The sequence below is a fragment of the Bos mutus genome, chromosome 20, assembly GCF_027580195.1.
Source record: "Bos mutus isolate GX-2022 chromosome 20, NWIPB_WYAK_1.1, whole genome shotgun sequence".
NCBI lineage: Eukaryota > Metazoa > Chordata > Mammalia > Artiodactyla > Bovidae > Bos > Bos mutus.
Window position 1 is genome coordinate 58,693,992 of NC_091636.1, and position 20,136 is coordinate 58,714,127.

Here is a 20,136-nt window from a genome sequence, read left to right on the forward strand (position 1 = left end):
AATCGCACCTTAACATAAGGGGACGCATCCAGCAAAGCTCTTTCTCCTGGGAGCTGTAAGCAGAGATTAAACTGTCTCTGTCGGTGCTACTGCTATACTGTCACTGGGGTAGAGAGTATGCCAGCAGAAGTGGCCAGAAAAATTCCAGGCAGGAGAATATCTGCTGTATCGAAACTGGACCCCGTGGAACTTGAAGTGCGTGCTCCCATGTAGCATCTCTCCAATAAAACTTTCAGAAAGAACCTGACTTCATTTCAGTGTGTTGTTCACAGATGTGTCAATTTAAAAGGTGTTATTTAAGCACATGAAAGATATCATGGAACATTTTAGTAACTTCTGGCAAAATGTCTTTGTCTTTTTTAAGTACAGAAGAACTATATGGGGAAAATGTTAGAATTTTATAAAGGAGACTGTTCTACTGTACAGAAACAAAAGATTTTTAAATGGTACAGAATAACCAGCAGAAAACAAATTTTTAAATTTAACTCATTTCATATTTTTAATAAAATAAAAAATTGAAAATAGCAGCCAAATTATTCACATATAATGTAAGTACTACAACAATTAGCATATATGAGTTTATGGACTATGATACAGTTCTGAATTTTTAAACTATAGAACCAGGTGAATTAATTTATTTAAGTTGTATGTTTTGTCTAAAAATGTGTTGTCAGCTTTCAGGCAGTCAAACCTTGTCCCACAAAGGGACAATATCTGTAAAAGATGAAAATCAACATTTACTACCAAAAAGCAGGGCTTAACCTGCTATAATTTTTCAAAAGATCAAGCTGGCTCATTTTTTCACATTCTGCTCTTTGTTTTTCTTGGAATATAGTACTTGGTGACGTGAAGGGCAGTGGAAGTTACATTTTACAAAAAGTAACATTTTATAAATACACAAACTAATACACTCTAATACCTAAATGAGTTAGGAAAAATGCAAGTGCTAAATAAAGCAAAAAAGGAGTTGAAGGTTAAAATTTTACCATATCATGGGTATGTTTGTCCTTAACATTTAAGAGGAAACTTAACTTTTTAAAATCAAGAACAATGGTCTGGTTCTTGATTATTTACTTTTAATCAAAACTGCACGTAAGATCTGTAACTTGGGTTCCTGTGCACCACCCTCCGAAAAGCTCCGCCAAACCTCAGAGGCTTGCCTATTCTTATTCTAGTACATGGGTCTCTACACTTCTCACTAAATCTGACTAGAGCTCAGCGTCACCAGCAGGAGTCCCCTTCACTCGCATGCAGACTGCTGCTCTGATCTAAAGAAAGCGATCAGTACCTGGAGATCACTGCTGGTGGCTCCAAAACCCGACAAACCAAGAGCCAAGTATGACCTGTGACAGGGCAGTGAGGCCTGAGCGTGGCGCCGTGTCAGGTCCCCAAGTGCTAGGACAGAGTTTCCACGATGTGACCAAAGTGCGCAGAACACACAAGCTGCGTATACTTGGCAGGTTGTAGAGAAACAGTGATTCGTCTTCAAAACTTTTATGCATCGACTCAAACCAGCATCATCTACGGCACTTCCTTCACAGGGTGTGGCTCACCAACAGGGCACAGCCCTCCACGATGAGCCTGGAGGGTCTCCCAGCCCCACGGCCCTCTCCAGCACGCATGGCCTTATCCTCAAATCATTACAACATCACAACATTACTGCCCCACAACATGCTCATCCAAGACAAATTTTTAACTGGGGAGTTTACACTGGAGAAACCTTACAGACACCCAGCTCACCAGGCGGTCAAGGTTAGCACCGTTGGTTGCAGGAGGGCTTGGTATCCTGTGCCCCTGGTTTGACGCTCGGCTCAGTCAGCCCACACGGGCGAGGGGTTGAGGGTCATGCTACAGAAAGAAAGGCCTGGAATCTCTGACTGTCAAAGACACGAGACAGCGAAAGACTAAGGAATGTTTCAGTGTGAAGATAAGCCCACTGCATGCTTCTGGGGCTGGAAAGAGAGAGACGTGGCTGGGACGGAGGAGACGCAGATGGTCCGCGGGACGGATAGCTGTTCACATCGGTGGTGATATGGTATCAGGCTGGAGATGGGTCGTGGGCAGGGGGCACAGACAGAGCATAACACTGGGCAATCTGGTCAAGGCGAGGGGGGAGCTCTCTGCTCTAACACTTTTCTACAGCCTGAAACTATTTCAGATTTAAAAGAATTTAAAGGCAAAAAGAAAAAAGAAATCCCTATTTTGAAAGTCTTCTCTGCCCATCCAGTTCCAATCACCATCGCCTTGAATTTACAGCTCAGCTTCAAACATGTTTTAGGCTAAAAATTGTGGTATGATACAGCTTGGGAAGCTGTTTACTTGCCATCAGATTATTTTAAACTTTAGTGCCAATTTAAGATCTAATGAAACTGCATCATAGGTAAATCGAAGTTCCCATGTCAAGATGACCCTTTTTTTAGAAGGAAGAGGAAACAGTAAGAGAATTCTGTGCTTTGCCAGAAGTGCCAAGGGCCACAGGCAGGCTGCCTAGCCAGCAGGCTGGAGGATGAGACTGGTCAGGTCAGGCCAGGCCAAGCTAAGTTCCTGTAGGCCAAGACTGCAGCCCAGTCCTGCCAACCACCTGGTGTGAGAACTGTTCAATCCCATGGTAATCTGGAAGCTACCACTGCAACCAAAGCAGCTCCCAAGAAAATCAGTAGTAAGCACAATTTTCTGTGTTACAGGTCAAAATTAGATGTCACCATGGAGACGGTACACTGGGAGAAAGAACTTTACCTTTTTGGAACTCACACTTTCCTCATCAATCAATGTGATTAAAAAATTACAGATTTATTCAATTTTCACTTTTACTCTTAAAAAAGCTATCACTTATTTATACAGTTCCTAATAAACCTGGTGGCTCAGAGGTTAAAGCTTCTGCCTGCAATGCGGGAGACCTGGGTTCGATCCCTGGGTTGGGAAGATCCCCTGGAGAAGGCAATGGTACCCTGCTCCAGTATTCTTGCCTGGAGAATCCCATGGATGGAGTAGCTTGGTGGGCTACAGTCCACGGGGTCACGAAGAGTCAGACACGACGGAGCGACTCCACTTTCACTTTCAATAAACACTGGATGCAACAGAATAGTGTTTAAAAGGGATCCTGTTAAATAAAGACGTGTCCAGAGACACAAATACATAGATATCAACTTTCACGGGCAGGAGATCAGACAACGTTCTGAAGCAAATACTGTAGCACACCACATGTCCACTTAATTCACCCACGGACACAACAGGGTCAGGAGAGCTGGGCTCAAGGACGTGAGAAGGACAGCTGCTTGGCAGACGAGGATGTGTCAAGACTGAAAAGCAAACGCCAGACAACTCTGACAGGTGTGGCTGTGGTTCAGGTCAAGGAAGATCTGGATTTAAACACAGTCATCCCTTGGTAATGAGGGAGAATGGTTCTAGGACTCTCCCCACCCACAGACACTAAAGTCAGTGGATGCTCAAGTGTCTTGTATAAAACAGCCTAGAACAGCTGGCCCTGCATATCCACATCACACACCCGCGGCTACAGAAGGCTGAGTGTGTTTCCTAAATATCTCCTCTGGGCTCAGCTCTCTGCCAGGTCGGTTGAGGCATTTTCTCCCTGGAGTCTCACGGGAATCTTTCCGATCAGCGTATAGTATGACAGATGCTCACTAGAGATGCAGAAAGAAGCACATACTGACCTCCTACCCACTCACCACTCACCTCCGGGAACTCAACCAGCATCATAAACAAAAAGAGACTGGGTGGGAAGGGTCAGATGACCACAACATGGACAAGACTGACACACCCGGACCCGGTGTGTATTTGGTGTCATCACTGCATCTAATGTGTGATAAGGCACGGAGGGAGCGCAGCGGTGGCTGAGAACACACGGGCAGCCTCCCTGGGGTCAGTCCCCGCTCCACCTCCTACAACTGAGGACTGGGCGGAGGTCACTTCGCCTCTGCGCTGTTCCCTCCTCATTTGTAAGAGGGGGCGGGAACAGTCCCAGCCCCAGGGCTGCGGGCATGAAATAAGTGCCTGGCACAGAAGGTGGCAGAAGATAAAGCAGGGATACGTTAAATAATGAGCTTAGAGTAATAAAGAAAATGCTCCACTGAGATGCCTGGAACAGCAAGTAGCCAGACACGGGAAAACCACCGCGTGTGCTGTGACATCCAGAACAGGATGCTGCGCCGGGTTTCCCTGTTCTAGAAAGGCGCATTCAGGAAGAGCAAATGGAGTCTGACGAGGCTGCACTGCGTGTAACACGCATCTTTCCTAAATACACGCAGTCAAAAAGGTTAAACTTCCACTATTAGCACAGATGAAACTCGGAGCACTCTGAAAAAAAATCCACAAACATCTCAGGGCTGCGAGGAGTCTGCTGTCTGCCTCCATCCTTTCTTACTTACCAGCCTCACCCTCCACGGAACTCAGAAGTCACAAGGAAACTGCAGTTCAACTCGGAACTTGTGCGCTTCTTCTAGGCTAGCCAAACCTTTGTTCTTTCCGGCTTCAGGCGTTACGACACAAAAACATACGGTGGTTGCTTGCCCACCGCGGGAGAAGAGCTGCGCACTCACCTCGGAGTAGGCGAGAGTGACGTGCTCGTACACGCCCTGGTGGTGGTGAATAGCGTCCTCCAGGTCCTGAAGCTCTGAGGGCAGGTCCACCTCGCCGCAGGCCTTGCACCACGAGTCCACGTTGCTCATATACTGGGGTGGTTTAAACAAAAATAAAAAGATCATGTCTACCAACAGCAAATGATATTGAGAAGTAGCCCTCTTTCAACATGGCTTTGAAATAAGGGTGGCTGAGAGAGTGTTTAGGAAGAGAGCGTGGCTGACTCCCTGAATCAAATGGCACTGACCTGGGTTCTCAAATCAGATTCCTGGACTCTGCAAACCAGCACCCCATCCCCGCCTCCAGCTTCAAGCAGATCTGGAGGTGGGCCCAAGAACCTGCATTTGAAATGACAGCCTTGGGTGGCTCTGTGGTCACTCCTGGGAGCGCCTTTGCCCTGCATTGGCTGTTTTTCAGGCCTCCTGGTTAATTTTCCCATTTCACGGTTGAATCCGCGTTTCCATCTGCTCTGTGCTATTGGCCATGGGGGCATGGCCACCCGGTCTACCTGCACCCCCCTCCCCAGCCTCAGCCGCACAGCAAGCTGGGCTACTTCCAGAGCTACGGTCCAGCCCTCATGCTCTCCTCTTTCATTACAAAGGCAGTAGAAGATTCCTGAAGTCATCTACCTAACAGTACAACGACCAGAGGGTCCATCTGCCTACCTTTTCAAGAGTAAATACACACAGGAATTAAAGGAGACCCTGGGAAGGAGGCCGAAACTCCAGAGCTATGCCCACTGGAGGGAAGCAAGGCTAAGGCAGAATCTTTGGGGTGTCCCCGCTGTGCACATAAACGGGGAGGGCCTGCATGCTGCAGTCCTAGGCCGTGGCTGCTGACCTGTCCTCAGCCTTCTCCACTTCCAGCCCCACCCCAGGGCTCATCAATAGCTGAGAAATCACAGCCAAACTTCCTAGGGAGATCCCAACAGCATCCATCACGGTGAGTGTCAAAGACAAGCAGCAGAAGGCTCAATTAAGGACACAAATTCAATTAACACTAATTCAAATAGACATCAACACATTTCCCTGGGTTTCTCCTCTTTTCTCTAGTTCCTCGCTGTCTTTCCACTCATCAGGGAATGCACAGCGTGACTCTTTAAAACACGGTTACTGACCTGCCAGATGAGAAACGTGCTACAATCCTCTTAAAATATATATATATGAGAATAACCTCCTGGGTACGTAGGACATTTTTAGAAACTTAGACAAGCCACCTAAGTAACTGTTGTTTCTAAAAATCCCTTTATTATTAATGTGCTGGCTCAGAAAAATATCTGCATGAAAATCCCAGGGCTGGAAACCAATTCACAAGGCATTAAGTGTCATCTGAAGGCAAGTGGTTTCACATGGCTACACCCAGGCAGGCCTCAGGGAAGGTGTTCATCATTCTCCCCCATGGTTCCTCCTGACATCACCAGGGCAACAGAAGGAGTAATAAAGTTATATTATACCTCTTCCCATTCTCATGCACACACATATGACTACTTAGGCATATTTCTAAGCATTTCTTGGACGGTGTTCTAAAAGCAGTCAAAAACACTGCTAAAACATAGTTAACCCCAATTTTTGAGGCTATCAGTAAAGAGAAACCTTCGAGCAGTCTTATGGATGCCTGCATTTACTTAACTTACTTATAATTTCTTAAAGTATCCTGAGAGGTACTGATTACATTTACCTGCAAAAACATAGGGCAGATCAGCTTATAACACAGAAACCTCATAGAAAAAGGACTCTGCACATCTAAGTTCACTGGGTTAAAACATACTAATGACAGAAAGAAACCTGACCATGGCTTTACAGGGACTTTTGTGTAAGCACAGTTTTTGTTTTTGATTTAGAAGATGGCAGCCCTTAAAGGGCCAGCTCCAGGCCCCGAACGTCTTCTGAAAAGCTCGACACCCAAAGGAGATCTGAACCACAGCAGCAATCCCCGTTGGAGAGCCAAGAAGGAGGAGGATGTTAACAGGTGCACCACCAAGAAAAAAAGACTCTAGGATCAAGTTTGGTGTCAAAGTTCAACAGGTACCCATACAACAGAACCTCCTAGAGCCTATTAATACAATAATGTGCCCTGTGAGTATGGGAGGGGAGGGACTCTGATGTTGGTTTAGAAACCTGACTACCACCCCGGCACACGTACACACCTCTTACTATCTTGAAAGTTTGGGCTTGGAACCACAGGGGCTGTCCAGCACACAGCCCAACACTTTCTAACGGAAGACAACAAACAAAGGCTTCTATACTCTAGTGGGATCAGAGTGCCAGCTGAGGCTCTGATGCTATAAATGCTCAAATGTAAACCAAATGACTTTGCTGACAAAGGTCATCACTTTGCCCACAAAGGCCCATATAGTCAAAACTATGGTTTTTCCAGTAGTCATGTACAGATATGAGAGTTGGACCATAAAGCCTGAGTGTCAAAGAATTGATGCGCTGGAACTGTGATACTGGAGAAGACTCCTGAGAGTCCCTTGCCCTGCAAGGAGATCAAACCAGTCAACCCTAAAGGAAATCAACTCTGAATATTCATTGGAAGGACTGATGCTGAAGCTCCAATATTTTGGCCACCTGATGCAAAGAGCCAACTCACTGGAAAAGACCCCAATGCTGGGAAAGACTGAGGGCAGGAGGAGAAGGGGACAACAGAGGATGAGATCTGGCTGGATGGCATCACTGACTCAGTAGACATGAATCTGAGCAAACTCTGGGAGATAGTGAAGGACAGAGAAGCCTGGCGTGCTGCAGTCCATGGGGTCACAGAGAGTTGGACAGGACTGAGCGACTAAACAGCAAAACCAAACGAGTGAACACACAGCATCTGGCCAGACGTGGAGGAGAGGCAGGAGAGTGCAAGGGAATTCCAGGCACCTCTGAATTCAAAGCAGGAGCCGGCCTCAGAGCTGGGGATTCTGATGCTCAGCAGAGTGGTCACTTTAGCACTGCTCAGAGAGGATGGCAGGAGGCTGGGTCAGCCGGTTTCCAAACGTGAGGCAGGCAGACAAGGGAAGAGTGATTAATACGTAAGCTTTAAAAGAAGAGCCTGAATAATTAACTAGCAGCCTTATTTTCAGAAGCATTTATGCCTCCGCCCTCCATCTGCTGAGAGTGGGAACTTCCAGTTTGCTGAGACTGTCCAGCCTAGTGAATTTCATGCCCACCAGGAGCGCCTGATACAGCATCAGCTGAACATAGGTGGTTTAGGAGACAAAGGGAGAGGAACTTCCTAGAATGTAAACGCTTAAAACCCTTATTGAGAGGGGCTTTCTCCTCTTCGGAAAAATTAAGGCTCAGTGAATTTTATATATATATAAAACACATGTATGAATTCCAAGTTCAGAGTTTTCTTTCTTATTTCTAATTTCCTCATTTTCTGCTTTCATTTCTAGGAAATATTACTCTACTGTTTCTTTCATCATTTCTACTCCCTGACTACGAATAAACACACTCCCTTCTCCTGGTTCCTTTAAGAGAGATGGGGTCCCTTCTCTGTGCAGCAAAATCACAGGACAGATGAAGGGTAGTAACAGCCAAAGGTGGTCACAGACTACCACACTGGATAGTACTCCAGTCATTTTTTTAAAAATAGGGAAAACTGGAGATTTTAAGGTGTCATAAAATCAAGTTGCTTTAATTCTTTGATTTATAACAAGGTAATTCTAACAGCTTTGCTATGAAGCTCCTTAATATAAAGGGATATAACACATGACCCAAAAAAGTAGAGCCCTAAACATTGTCTACCAGTCAAACCACTAGCCATTCGGCCGTGTCTCCAGTTCTGTAAACGGATACTTTGACCCTGTCCACACCTCACAGGAGATAAGGGCGGGAGAGGATAATGGCCAAGACAGCGCTGGAAGGCACAGTCTACGAAATGTCATTCTCATCTAGCTGTAACCTCAGGATTTATGTGCATAGAGCCACAAGCAAATACCAACCCGAGAACACCCACAGAGACACGAGCAGGTGGGGCGTGACGCACACGCCCTCCCCCACAAAGATGAGCTGCCATCCTTCCCCGAAGACGGCTTCCTTCAGCCACACCAACTGCAGGGCCACAGAATTGAGCTCTACGTCACCCAATCAGATTTAAATCCTTAGTGAGAGCTCCAGAGGAGGGTCAAAGGGGTGGCTATGACGGAAAGCCAATCTATGATGTCCGAGTTCTGGTCCTTCCCTGGTGAGTTTATGATAACAGCTTAAGCGTAACTAGTAGGCAGAGAATTTAACAAGAGGGAACAGAGGAGACCTATTCGGAGACTCTCTCCTGGGAAGAGGAAAACCACTCAGTGATGTCACCTTCTGTGCTCCTGAATCTCAGTGAAGGGGAATACAGACCTTACGCCCACTACACTTAACGCCTGGGGAAGGAAACATTTCAGAAGCCTAAACATTCCGGACCCTAAAAGCCTAGGGTCCCATCCGCACATTTTGGTTGCTGGGTGAAGCTACACTGTCTCAGTCAGGGCCCATCAGAGATGCCAGCCTTTCTCACGGGCCCACTTTGTCCCCAAGGTCCTATGGAGCATCTTCTCTGGCCACTGAAATGCTGGAGCCTGCAAGTACCATTAGAGCTCACGCAAGACTCCATGAAATTCTGTTCATGTATTCCTCTAGCTGTGTTTCCTTCAAGCTGATAAATTAGAGCTATTATTTTATCCAAATAAAAACACCCCAGGCTCTTTCAACTTTACTGCATGTCTAAAACTTTTTTATAATAAAACACTGGGGAGGGGAACACCCCATGGCACCCACATTTCTACATTGCTTTCAGGCAGGGCAGAGCAGCAATTAATCTTCTGGGTTACCTGCAATTTCGGATCCTGCCGTGGTTAGAGAGATTTTTCCCTTATGCTTCAGACTATCCAAGAGTCCCCCAGCCAGCTTGTCAGGTTTCAGAATTATTCACATAGTCCTGCTGGGCCTTTCCAGGGGCCCACAAGCAATTCACACACCTCCACACAGCCCAGAGGGTGACTGCACCCCACACCGTGCTACCATCCCAGACAGCATGTGGGTGGGGGCGACACAGCTCTTCTCCTGAGCACAGGAATGTCCAGTGAACAACACGCCACGACCTTGACCATGACGGGACCAGAGGTGGCTACACAGAAGCGGAGACAGTGCTGTGTTAAGCTGAAGGGGCTCCTGTTACTTTAACTCAGACTGCTCCTGTGTGGGGGCTTTGTGTCTCCTTTATCACAAAATTACCTCTTGCATAAACTTAGCAGGAAAACCCGACACTGAAACTCGCTAGTCCCGACTCACAGCTTCCACACGAGGCTATTACGATGCTGTCACCTTGCTCTCCCCTTCTGCTTCACACTTTCAAGGTTCCCAGAGTTGAGATCACTCCTAATTAGCACCTTGTGCGACATTCCAGCCGCTCCTCCGAGATGCCGGGCAAGCTGGGGCTTGTACCCACCCAGCAAGGCTGCTTCTAGATGAAAGGACACTATTTCCTTTTTAGAAGCATCAGTGCAAACCCCTGTGAATGTAGGCTTTTTCCCCCAAAATAACTATCCCTGAGGAAGCTCTATGGGTATTGCTCCTTCAGATTAAGGCAACCACCTGTCCCTTCCCCACGTCTCGCTAGCGGCTAGAGGTTCCTGAGTTTCTTCCTCCACGTCTGGAGAAGCAGGCTCACTGCCCAGGCTTTCACCACGAGCGTCCGAGTCACAGCAACTCCCTCTCTTTCGCTGCCCTCCAAGTGTCTTCACTGAGGCAGGTGTGCCCGTTGGCGGGCGTGTGGGGAGTGTTGGGAGCACACCTCACACGCTACCTCCAAGACAAGGTACTGTGACCAGCACGTCAGCAGGTGAAGCCTGCGTGAGGTCTGAATCCATAGAAATAACTTGACAATTGTGGGGGACACTGAAACCGTACCCCAAAGCTACTTCTCCCCCGCAGCCTGGGCTGGTATAGCGTGGCCCTGCCAGGAGGCTGAGAACCCAGGCCTGCGGCCTGGCTGAAGGCCGGCACCCCTCTCCAGGCTTGGGGGGCCGGGGGAAGTGGGCTGGGTCAGAAGGAACTCCTGTGAACACTGCTGCCCTGAGACAGCGACCAGAGACGACACCGCACCCTGCACGCGTGGGGCGCGACGGCAGAGGGGCCGGCGCCGGGCGACTGGAGATGATAATGCACCCTGCAGGCGTGGGGCGTGACGGTAGAGGGGCCGGCGCCGGGGCGACTGGAGACGACAATGCGCCCTGCACGCGTGGGGCGCGACGGCAGAGGGGCTGGCGCCGGGAGTTGTGGCAACACCCGTCTTCTCGGGCGATGGCCAGGCCCAGTCAGGAGCCCGCCCGCCCTGATACCGCGGGCCATGATACCCTGGGTTGTGAGAGAAGCAGACCCCTGGTGCCTAAACCTGAGAGTCAGCAGTCTATTACTTGCTGCCTAAGTCTCCTAACTGGAATTCTCAAGGGAGGAGGAAGAGGACAGGAAGAGGGACAGAAAGAAGGAGATAAAGAACAGCCGCTGTCACTCAGGAGTTCCGACTGGACAACAGGCCATGTCCAAGGCCCCTAATGTGAACCTCATTTACACAGTAAGATGGCCCCTCAAGTCCATACTTTTACCTCCACTTTACAAACAAGGAGATGTTCACAAACAAGGAGGTGCAGAAGCACCCCGGGTCTGCAGCAGGGCTAAGGTGCGGGCGTGCTGAGCGCCATGGGGTGGCTTCAGCACCCCGGTGGTCTCCGAGGCTCTGCTGCGGGGACGCAGTGGGCTGGGGGAGGTGGGCGGGGGCCCGGCTCCCAGGCACTGACCTTCTCAGCCTTCTGGTGGAAGACGGACGACATGTCCAGCAAGGTGCTGCGCTCGTCCAGGGCGGCCGCGAAGGCCTTCCACTCCTGCTCCAGCTGGTTGGCGATCTGCTTGATCTGCTGGGAGGCATAGTGGCCCGACTCCACCAGGCGGTTGGCCACCGACATGATGCGGTTGATGTTCACATACACGTTCTGTGGAGGGGTGAGAAGAGGCAGGGCTGGTCAGGGTGGGGCGCATGGGGTGCCTCTCTGACAGATGCAGAAGGTGCTATCTGAAGCTACCTACGAACTTAAAAGTCACATTTGAATAGCAGAATCAGCAGGTGGATAAAAGGACATGTGTGCTGCTATCCGGATTTCCATAAACCCTAAGCCTTGATTTCAGTTTCTATTTGTAAAACTGCAGAATTACAGCTGAACCAGCTGCGAGGGGCACAGAAGCGACACGCACACAATGCCCTCTGACCCGCGCCCTGGCCCCCCATCCCAAGAAGGGTCCAGACGGCAAGCTGTCGCCCAGAACTGCGGGAGCCACCGCCGCAGTCTGTCACGAGGACCCAGAAATGACAGACTCTGTACGTGGCAACCAGAGGCTACTCTGTGTGGAAACAAGCCCGCCCTTCCACACAAGCCCAAGTCAGCTTGCTGGTGCCAAGAGGAAACCTGAAAATGGATCCACACTCCCCGGGGAATGTGAATCGGGGCACCAACAGAGCAATGCTGTGTTCCAACTTTAAATGAGCTTTTCTGCTGTGTTGAAATCTCTCTCTTCGAGTCCAGTAGCTTGTGGCAAAAATAAGGGTACAAAGCATTTTTTTCTTTCTTTTTTTTTTTTTAAAGGGCATTTTCCTTGCAAAAGAAGTTCTCACTATGGTATTTCCGTTTCTGCCTTCCATCTTCTTTAAGGATCACATGATCCTTAAAGCAAAAGCAGGGTGCGGAATGCGCACTTTCAGTGAAGGTTCAGTTGTTGCTGCTCTTCATATGTTTATTATTATTAAGACTTTTGTGCCACATCCCAACACTGCACCGTGCACCGGGTCTCCCCACATCACAGCCTCACCTTCGGCTCCCATCATCCTCACCCTAAATCACACGGGGTCACCCAACCTGCCTGAACTCCCGCACACCCTTCCTCCCACCCCTCCTGCCCACGTGGTCCTCGGGCTCCCGTCATCCTCACCCTAAATCATAGGGGGTTACCCAACCTGCCTGAACTCCCGCACACCCTTCCTCCCGCCCCTCCTGCCCACATGGTCCTTGGGCTCCCGTCATCCTCACCCTGAATCACACGGGGTCACCCAACCTGCCTGAACTCCCGCACACCCTTCCTCCCACCCCTCCTGCCCACGTGGTCCTCGGGCTCCCGTCATCCTCACCCTGAATCACAATGGGTTACCCAACCTGCCTGAACTCCCGCACACCCTTCCTCCCGTCCTTCCTGCCCACATGGTCCTCAGGCTCCCGTCATCCTCACCCTAAATCACACTGGGTTACCCAACCTGCCTGAACTCCCGCACACCCTTCCTCCCACCCCTCCTGCCCACGTGGTCCTCGGGCCACCTCCCGCTGCCTTGCCCTCTGACCCCTGCACCGGCCTCAGCACTGTCGCTCCATGTGCAGCGACCCAAGGAAGCGCCCGACAGAACGCGCTTGGCATTCTCTGTACCTTCATTGACTCATTCCTTTCATCGACTCCTGATGGCAGCCTGAGCTAAATGGAGTCGCCTTCATCTGGGTTTACAGAGCCGCGGAATCCAGGCGCAGAGGCACTTTTCTTGGCTGCAGGCTGGAACCAGCTACCACGTCCGGGTGTGGGGCTCACCCGGCAGGCAGGGGGGGCATCTGTGAGGCTCTGATGGGCAGTCGAGGCCACCATCCGAAGGGAACTGGCCTCACAGCCTCGTGTGGCATTAGCGCCCTGAAGACTTGCCTCTAAGGAGCAATGCCTCTCCTTCTCATACACGTTCTCTCCAACTAGACACACTGACCAGACTCACCGAGTTTTGCTTTCTCTGGATCCTTAAAGAGGAAAATCTACCCCAAAGGTCTGTTCGAAAAAGCATCAGCAGGTGCCATTGTCAGGATCTGGGGACAAGCTATCCATCCACCCAGCTCCATCGGGGGGCCCACGGAGGGGCTGCATCCCATTTCCATCTGTTTCAGGGCCTGCATGGCTTCCATCCTCTCAAACTGTCTGCGCTCCGCACGCAGAGGACCGCTCTCTGAATCATGCCTGGGCCATGCCTCTATCACTATGGCAGGATGAAGGAGCCACGTGGCACACAGCCCAGACAAGCGTGCACAGACACGGCAGTGCACAATTCCCCACGTCAGCTGTGCCTCCACCCAGATTCCTACCATCAGAGCCTCTAAAACACCTGTGATGGGAGAATGGGCACGACTTCATTGCTGTCTCTTAAAATGCTTTCTTAAAGTCGACTTTGCTCTGACATCTAGTACTTCCATTTTATCAAAAAAGTTTAAAACACACTAGACAGCACAAGAAAGGGCTGAAGGTTAACAGGCCCCTCTCCTGCATAAGTAAGTGTCCTAGACACAGGAGGGACTCGCGGAGGTGTCGAGAACTAGGAGCTTCGAGGCCTGCAAAGCGCCCCCAACAGCTGTCACCCTGCAGCGCACAAGCGACTACAGCCTTTTTAAATTAAAAGTTTCACTTAGAGGAGTGACAGAGTGCATCATAGAAAAATAGAAAATATATTTAAACCTAAAAAAAAGGTATTACCCATACTTTTAAGAGTTTCTTACTTACCATAACATACTAAAGTTACTGACAGTATTTTTAATGAGGTGGTAACATCAGTGGTAGCAATTACCATTTATGATGCATAAATTACCATAATTTCCGCTTAGTGTCTTACACAAACATGGTAAGTAAAATAACGCAACACCATGTTAGGCAGAAATTATCCCCACTTTAGAGATTAGGAAACCCAGGCTCAAAGAGATTAATCAGGCTGCCCAAGGTCACACAGTAAACAGAAGTCAGAATTAAAAACCTCTACGTTCATAACCCACATGCCTGGCTTCTTCATCTTCTGATTCCTAATCACTAGCAGCACTGAGAGAGGGACAGGAACCTTTCTGCTCCTTTCTAGTTTTTATAAAATAGATTTTAGTACTTCTAGTTTTTAAAGTATCTGATAGTTGTGGGCTGAATGTGTCTTTCAGCATTAATTGGAAGCTTCTGAATATTTTGAAAAATTGATAGGAAACTGTTAGGGGAAAAATGTCTTCTAAGATGCTTCCCATAAAGGCCCACATTTTCATTCTCCTCATCTACACCCAGGCTCAATCTCTGACCCCAAAATTCTCTTACCTCAAACTCAAGAAGAGTATCAGACTTTTGGGATAGTGCTTATTACATAAATTTTAATTGCTGAATCTTTTTTTGGTAACTTCCAAAGTGAAGCACTTTGTGGACTGAATTCTAATGAAATGGCCTCTTACTGAACTAATTTAAATAACGACCCCCTCTCTGTATCGTTTCAATGCTCTTCAGACACACATTACCAGGCAAAGAGGGCTAGCTAACTTCCATAGGTCTGGCTCAAAGTCCACACCAGAACTGTCTCTAAAGTAAGTATTTCTAGAGTAACTCTCTACAGAAGGAACCCTATGTCCTACAGAACAACGTACAGCTTTATTTTTGTTACATTAATTCCAAAACTACACTAATACTGTTATTTAAAATTCACTGTTGGGTTCTTTCGGGGGATTTTGCACTGCAATCTTAGAGCAACCCCAATCGTATCCACAACAGGCCAAGGGCATCCAGAGAGCCACAGGACTGCGGGAAAGACTGATGTCAGACCCCCGGCCCTCCACTTAACTTGGGAGGAAGGCTCACGTTTTAGGAGAACTGGAAGATGCCTCTGAGAAGGGCGGCAGGCTGGCTTACATCCTCATCATGAAGGGCTGCCAGCAAATGAACAGCGGGCTGGTTTACGTGACTCAGCCTCTGAAAAGAGCCCCGTGGGCTCCTGAGAGGGATAGTTCAGAGGCCAGCATCAAAACCATGCATGTGGGCCTGGCCAGGTGAACTGGTTCAAGTTTCACTGGTTGGTTGGCTTGCTTGTTTTCACTTCTGTTTGCTTACAAACTTAAAAACAAGCTACCTGCACACTGCTGCCACAGAGAATCTCCCACACTGGAGGTCAGCTGCTACATCGGATCGTCAGAAGGCCCTACACGAGCTCCAGGCAGCGTGCTGGGAAGGAGCCGTGTAAATACCCTCCCCCGTCTGCTAAAGTTCGCTCAGCGGCAGGACACCCCTGCGCCCCGACACCCCTGCACCCCGGCGTCTTACCATGCAGTTCATGGCAAAGTGGTTGTGCTGGGTCTGGAGCTCCATGGCATGAGGGTGGCTGGTCCCAATCTCAGTGTAGCTGTTCAGAAACAGGCCCTTGTTGTGTGTGATCCAGTCAAACATCTACCGGGATGAAAAAAGACAACCTGGGATCACTCCCGAGAAAGAGAGGCCTGACACAGGCCCAGGAACCGGACCAAACCAAGGAAGGGCGGCGTCCTTCTGCCAACAACCCCTGCTGCACTGGGGCCCAGAAGATGCTAGACAGCTACCAAGTCACAGTTCTGAACCTGCAAGAGCTACAAGACAATCTTACCTAGGGTGCTCCTTAGACAGATGAGGAATTAAGAAGTAGATACATAAGCAGAGGTCATTCAGATCCCCCAGGCTGATTAAAACTCCAATCTTCTGACTCTCTGCTATACCGAACCACATAATTAGCCACACTGCTCTTCAATTAAAGACCCGTTAGGTGAAATTACAAACTTACGGGTCTCTGGATGGGTGTTGCTCTGCTCACAGATTACTGACAGCAATTTCAATGACTAAGAGATTATGCTCTTTAATGCAAGAAGAATTAAAAAAAAAAAAAAAAATCCCTGTGCAAACTATAAAATTTACCATAAAAACAAAAAGAAATGGGGAAAACTTTAACAATGACACCCCTCTTAAGAGTCAACAGAGATGCTACCTGGAAAATGATGTTAATTATATTGTTCCCAGGAAAACATTTAAGGGAAAAGAAATGACTGTCAATTAACACTGCTTCTGTGATGCGAACCGGAACCTAGGGGCAGTCACCTGCTTGCTGAGTAACTGAAAGGAAGGTTCTCCAGCGTCTCTGACAAGGCGCTACAGCTGAACCTGGAACAGCCCGGGTTTGAGCTGCACGGGTCTAATTACATGCAGATAAATGAAGTAAATGGAGTATCTACATTCTTCAATAAATGAAGAACCTGTATTTTCATTTTACACATCTTTACGTGTGGCAAAAAGTTGTGTTCAACTAGAGATCATATATGGAATCAAAAGAACTGGGGCTGGGGCCTTGATTCTACCAAACTGTTTCAGCCTCTCATCCCCGGGTGAGTCATTCAGCAACTCCTTTGTTTTAGAGGCAGAGAGCACAGTTTGTGGATTTTCAACTTCGTGAGTGTCAACACCCCAACCCCCGTGCTATGCAAGGGTCACCTTAAACAAATAGAGGTTAGAAGCTTACCAAATAATAATATGGGATAATAGTGCTGGACTGTCACCTTTCAAAAGATCCCTTTATATCAAAGACTTCAATAGGCTTTCTTAACTTTATAAAACATTTTCCTGTCCTTGAAAAGGATTCAGTGAGCTCAGTTCAACACAGATCAATTCACCCACATTCACGGCTTGCAACCCTTTCCTCTAAGTAAGTGTCCTGTTTTCACGTTGCTAAGACATTCAAGAGCTCACTCTGACCTGCTGGTTTGACAGGAAACCGTAACTAATTATTGCCTGTTGTTTCCCAGAAGTTATTATTCTTAATTCATTATTCGCCTTTTATTGTGAAAACAAATTCAATAATGGGTCTGAAGGGTGTTTTTCCGCTGGCTTTTCTGGGTGGAAGAGCAAGTATTACAAAAGTACATGCATCATTACTGCTTTCAATAAGATATTCTATAAAGTTTTCACCCTTTTAATTGAAAATATTCATGTCTATCTTACAGGCAATCTAAACCAAACCATCAGTAATTAACCACTTTAAGTTTCTAGAAGAGGCCCTCATGCGCGATGAGAAACGCTGGAAAGCAGACGGAAGGGAGATCTCCAAACTGACACTGCTGCTCTCTAACCAAGGCCATGTGAGTGGCTCGCCTCTCCCCAGCCCTTTTTTTCCGCCCTTTCTCCCAACCAAACCAGCCTCGGGTGCTCAGACCCAGCGACTCAGGCAGCCTCCCTTCAGGAAGCACTGTAGCACCCCAGCCCCATCCGCTACCTTCTCAGCATCCTGCTCGAACAGCCTCAGCTGAAAGCACTGGTCCAGCTTCAGCTTGCGCACGTGCCACATCTGATGCAGATGCTGCCGCGTCGAGTGCAGCCGGTCCAGCGTGGCAGACACCTTGGGTAAGAGGCTCTGCAGGTCTGCGTTGCCTGAGCCCGAGTTCTTTTTGGGAAAGCTCTCGCTGCTCTGAATCCTCTGCAGCAGCTTCTGTCCCTCTAGGTCCAGGTCCTCTATGGGGGCCTTAATCACCTTCTTCTTCAGCTGGGAATGCTCCTCGATCATGTTCCGTGCCCCCTCCAAATCCTGGGGCAACTCCTTCTTGGCGAGGATGTCCTGGAGCTCCTCCAGCCGAGACAGCATGTGGGTCGCGTTGCTAATGTAGTCTTCAAAAGCAAGTCGGATCTCAATCCATTCTTCGTGGTTGTACTCCAAGCAGCCGTCAAACTCGGGCGTTAGCTGAGAAGGATCAACTACTTTGGTAAGGCCTTCTAAAGAGACCATATTTGTCTTAAGGGGAAAGAAAATCACGTGTGAGAAGATGAACCCGTCATACATGGTCTTATCATAATGCAATTTGTAACACTTAACCACAGATTTTCAAACTTGAAGCAAGTAATCCACTTATAGAAAACATAACATACCTTGTGCTGGCCCCATTAAAACAAATGTAAATGAAAAGAAGCATTAGTACACTCGGTGAAAGACAAATTCATTAGAATAACACACGGCTGTTAGTTGGAAAACCTAAAATAATAGAATCATGAATTTCATGACAGCTAAAGAAAGTCGATTTCTTTCCAAGAATGTGGACATTAACTCACTACATTAGGCACACTGGAACATGAGTGACTTTTTAAAAATTTAGAAAATGCTCAAGGGTTAGCAAGAAAGCTGGCAGACGCCCTTCTCACAAAGCTGGAGAGAGAACAAATGTTCCATTCACTTGCAGAGATCCACAGTGACTCTGAGCAGCACAGATATTTATTTATTTATTTTTTTTGATGTGGATCATCTTTAAAGTCTTCATTGAATTTGCTACAATATTGCTCCCGTTTCATGTTTTGGTTTTCTGGTTTTGAGGCATGTGGGATCTTAGCTCCTCAACCAGAGATCGAACCCGCACTCCCTGCGTTGGAAGGCGAAGCCTCAACCATGGCACCACCAGGGAAGTCCCTGAGCAGCACACAGGTTGCACATCAATCACCTACCTAACAATCTAACACTCACAAGGCTCAGGTCAACTACAACCTGGGCGATAAACCTTCACCTCACCCTAACAGAATGTGATGCGGAGTTAATATTACATATGATGCCTCAAGGAAAACATACGGAGGGGGAGTTAGTGAAGACAAAGGAAAAGAAAAAAAAAAAAAAAATGTGGCCCAGAGCCAAAAAATAAAACAGAGAAAGGCTTATGTAACCCCACCTTTGTTACCTCTAGTTTTAGAGAAACCTACAGCTGCGTCTCTGTGCTGTTTGGCATAACAAATGGCAAAAAGAGGCAGAGCTAGAAAGGGGGGCGGCTCCTGGCCCAGTACTTTAGCCTGAAATGTGGCCACAGGTTCATTGCTGTCTCATCTGCCCAGAGTTTAAAAACGTCCATGGAGCAATCACTTCACGGACAGAAGCAGGTGATAACGTAGAGAGAAGGTCAACAGAAAAACCGGGGGAGGAAACTTTAAAGGCCCAGAGGGAGATAGCACAGCGAGACGAGCAAACACCTACAGACCTTACACCAACAAACTGCTATGTCTGCTTAAAATGTGTATCATCAAATACAGCACATTTTACATTCTGTGTCAAGAAAAGAACCGATATCTGACAAACTGTCCTCCAAACTCACTTCGTCTGGTGTGTAAGATAAAGGCTTACTGGTTTCACCTTTCACCTCAAATTCAAAAACTACATGCAGATTTCAGGTTGAAAATCAGTACCAAGGATCCAAATTTTAAAATGCAATTCATGTATGCATGAAAAGACTCTGAAAGGTGTAACATGTAACATCAAGCTTAAGAATTAATATTGTGTGATATGTTTAATAGTAGTATTGTTGTTAACCTTAAAATACATGAATACATTCACTATAACCTAATGTTTGGGCAAAGCGGCTAGATGAACCATCTAGTCAACTAAAAATTAGCATTTATAATTAGGAAATATTTAAATTTTATTACACAATATGGCATGAATCAAGTTTCCAGCTGGCCAGAGTACCTTCTCCCCATAATACTCTCATGAAACCAACTGCATCAGAGCTTTGTCAGAAGCCTGGGAGCCTAAGGAGAGGAGGTTCCAGGGGAAGGAGAGTCAGGCAACAGGTTGAGGGCTGTTTTACACACTGAAAGACAGCAACCTTGTGTGCTAACTGGACCCAGGGCTCCGCCCGGGGTTTAAAGAATCGCTCCCTTTTCGTAAATGAGAGACCTGACGTATCAAATACAGAGCAGATGGTTCGCTCCAACA

General features: G+C 47.8%; 1 protein-coding gene across 5 annotated transcripts in view; it reads right to left on the bottom strand.

Moving 5' to 3' along the window:
• The window catches only part of TRIO (trio Rho guanine nucleotide exchange factor), a 363,874-nt gene that overhangs the window by 193,605 nt on the left and 150,133 nt on the right, over nucleotides 1–20,136 (bottom strand). For all 5 annotated transcript variants that reach the window (XM_070357707.1, XM_070357708.1, XM_070357709.1 and 2 more), the window contains exons 5-8: nucleotides 17,668–18,180; nucleotides 15,699–15,821; nucleotides 11,369–11,560; nucleotides 4,557–4,688 (exon numbers count right to left, since the gene is read on the bottom strand). In XM_070357707.1, the coding sequence (XP_070213808.1) occupies nucleotides 4,557–4,688; nucleotides 11,369–11,560; nucleotides 15,699–15,821; nucleotides 17,668–18,180 (960 nt within the window). The remainder of the gene's footprint in view (nucleotides 1–4,556; nucleotides 4,689–11,368; nucleotides 11,561–15,698; nucleotides 15,822–17,667; nucleotides 18,181–20,136) is intronic.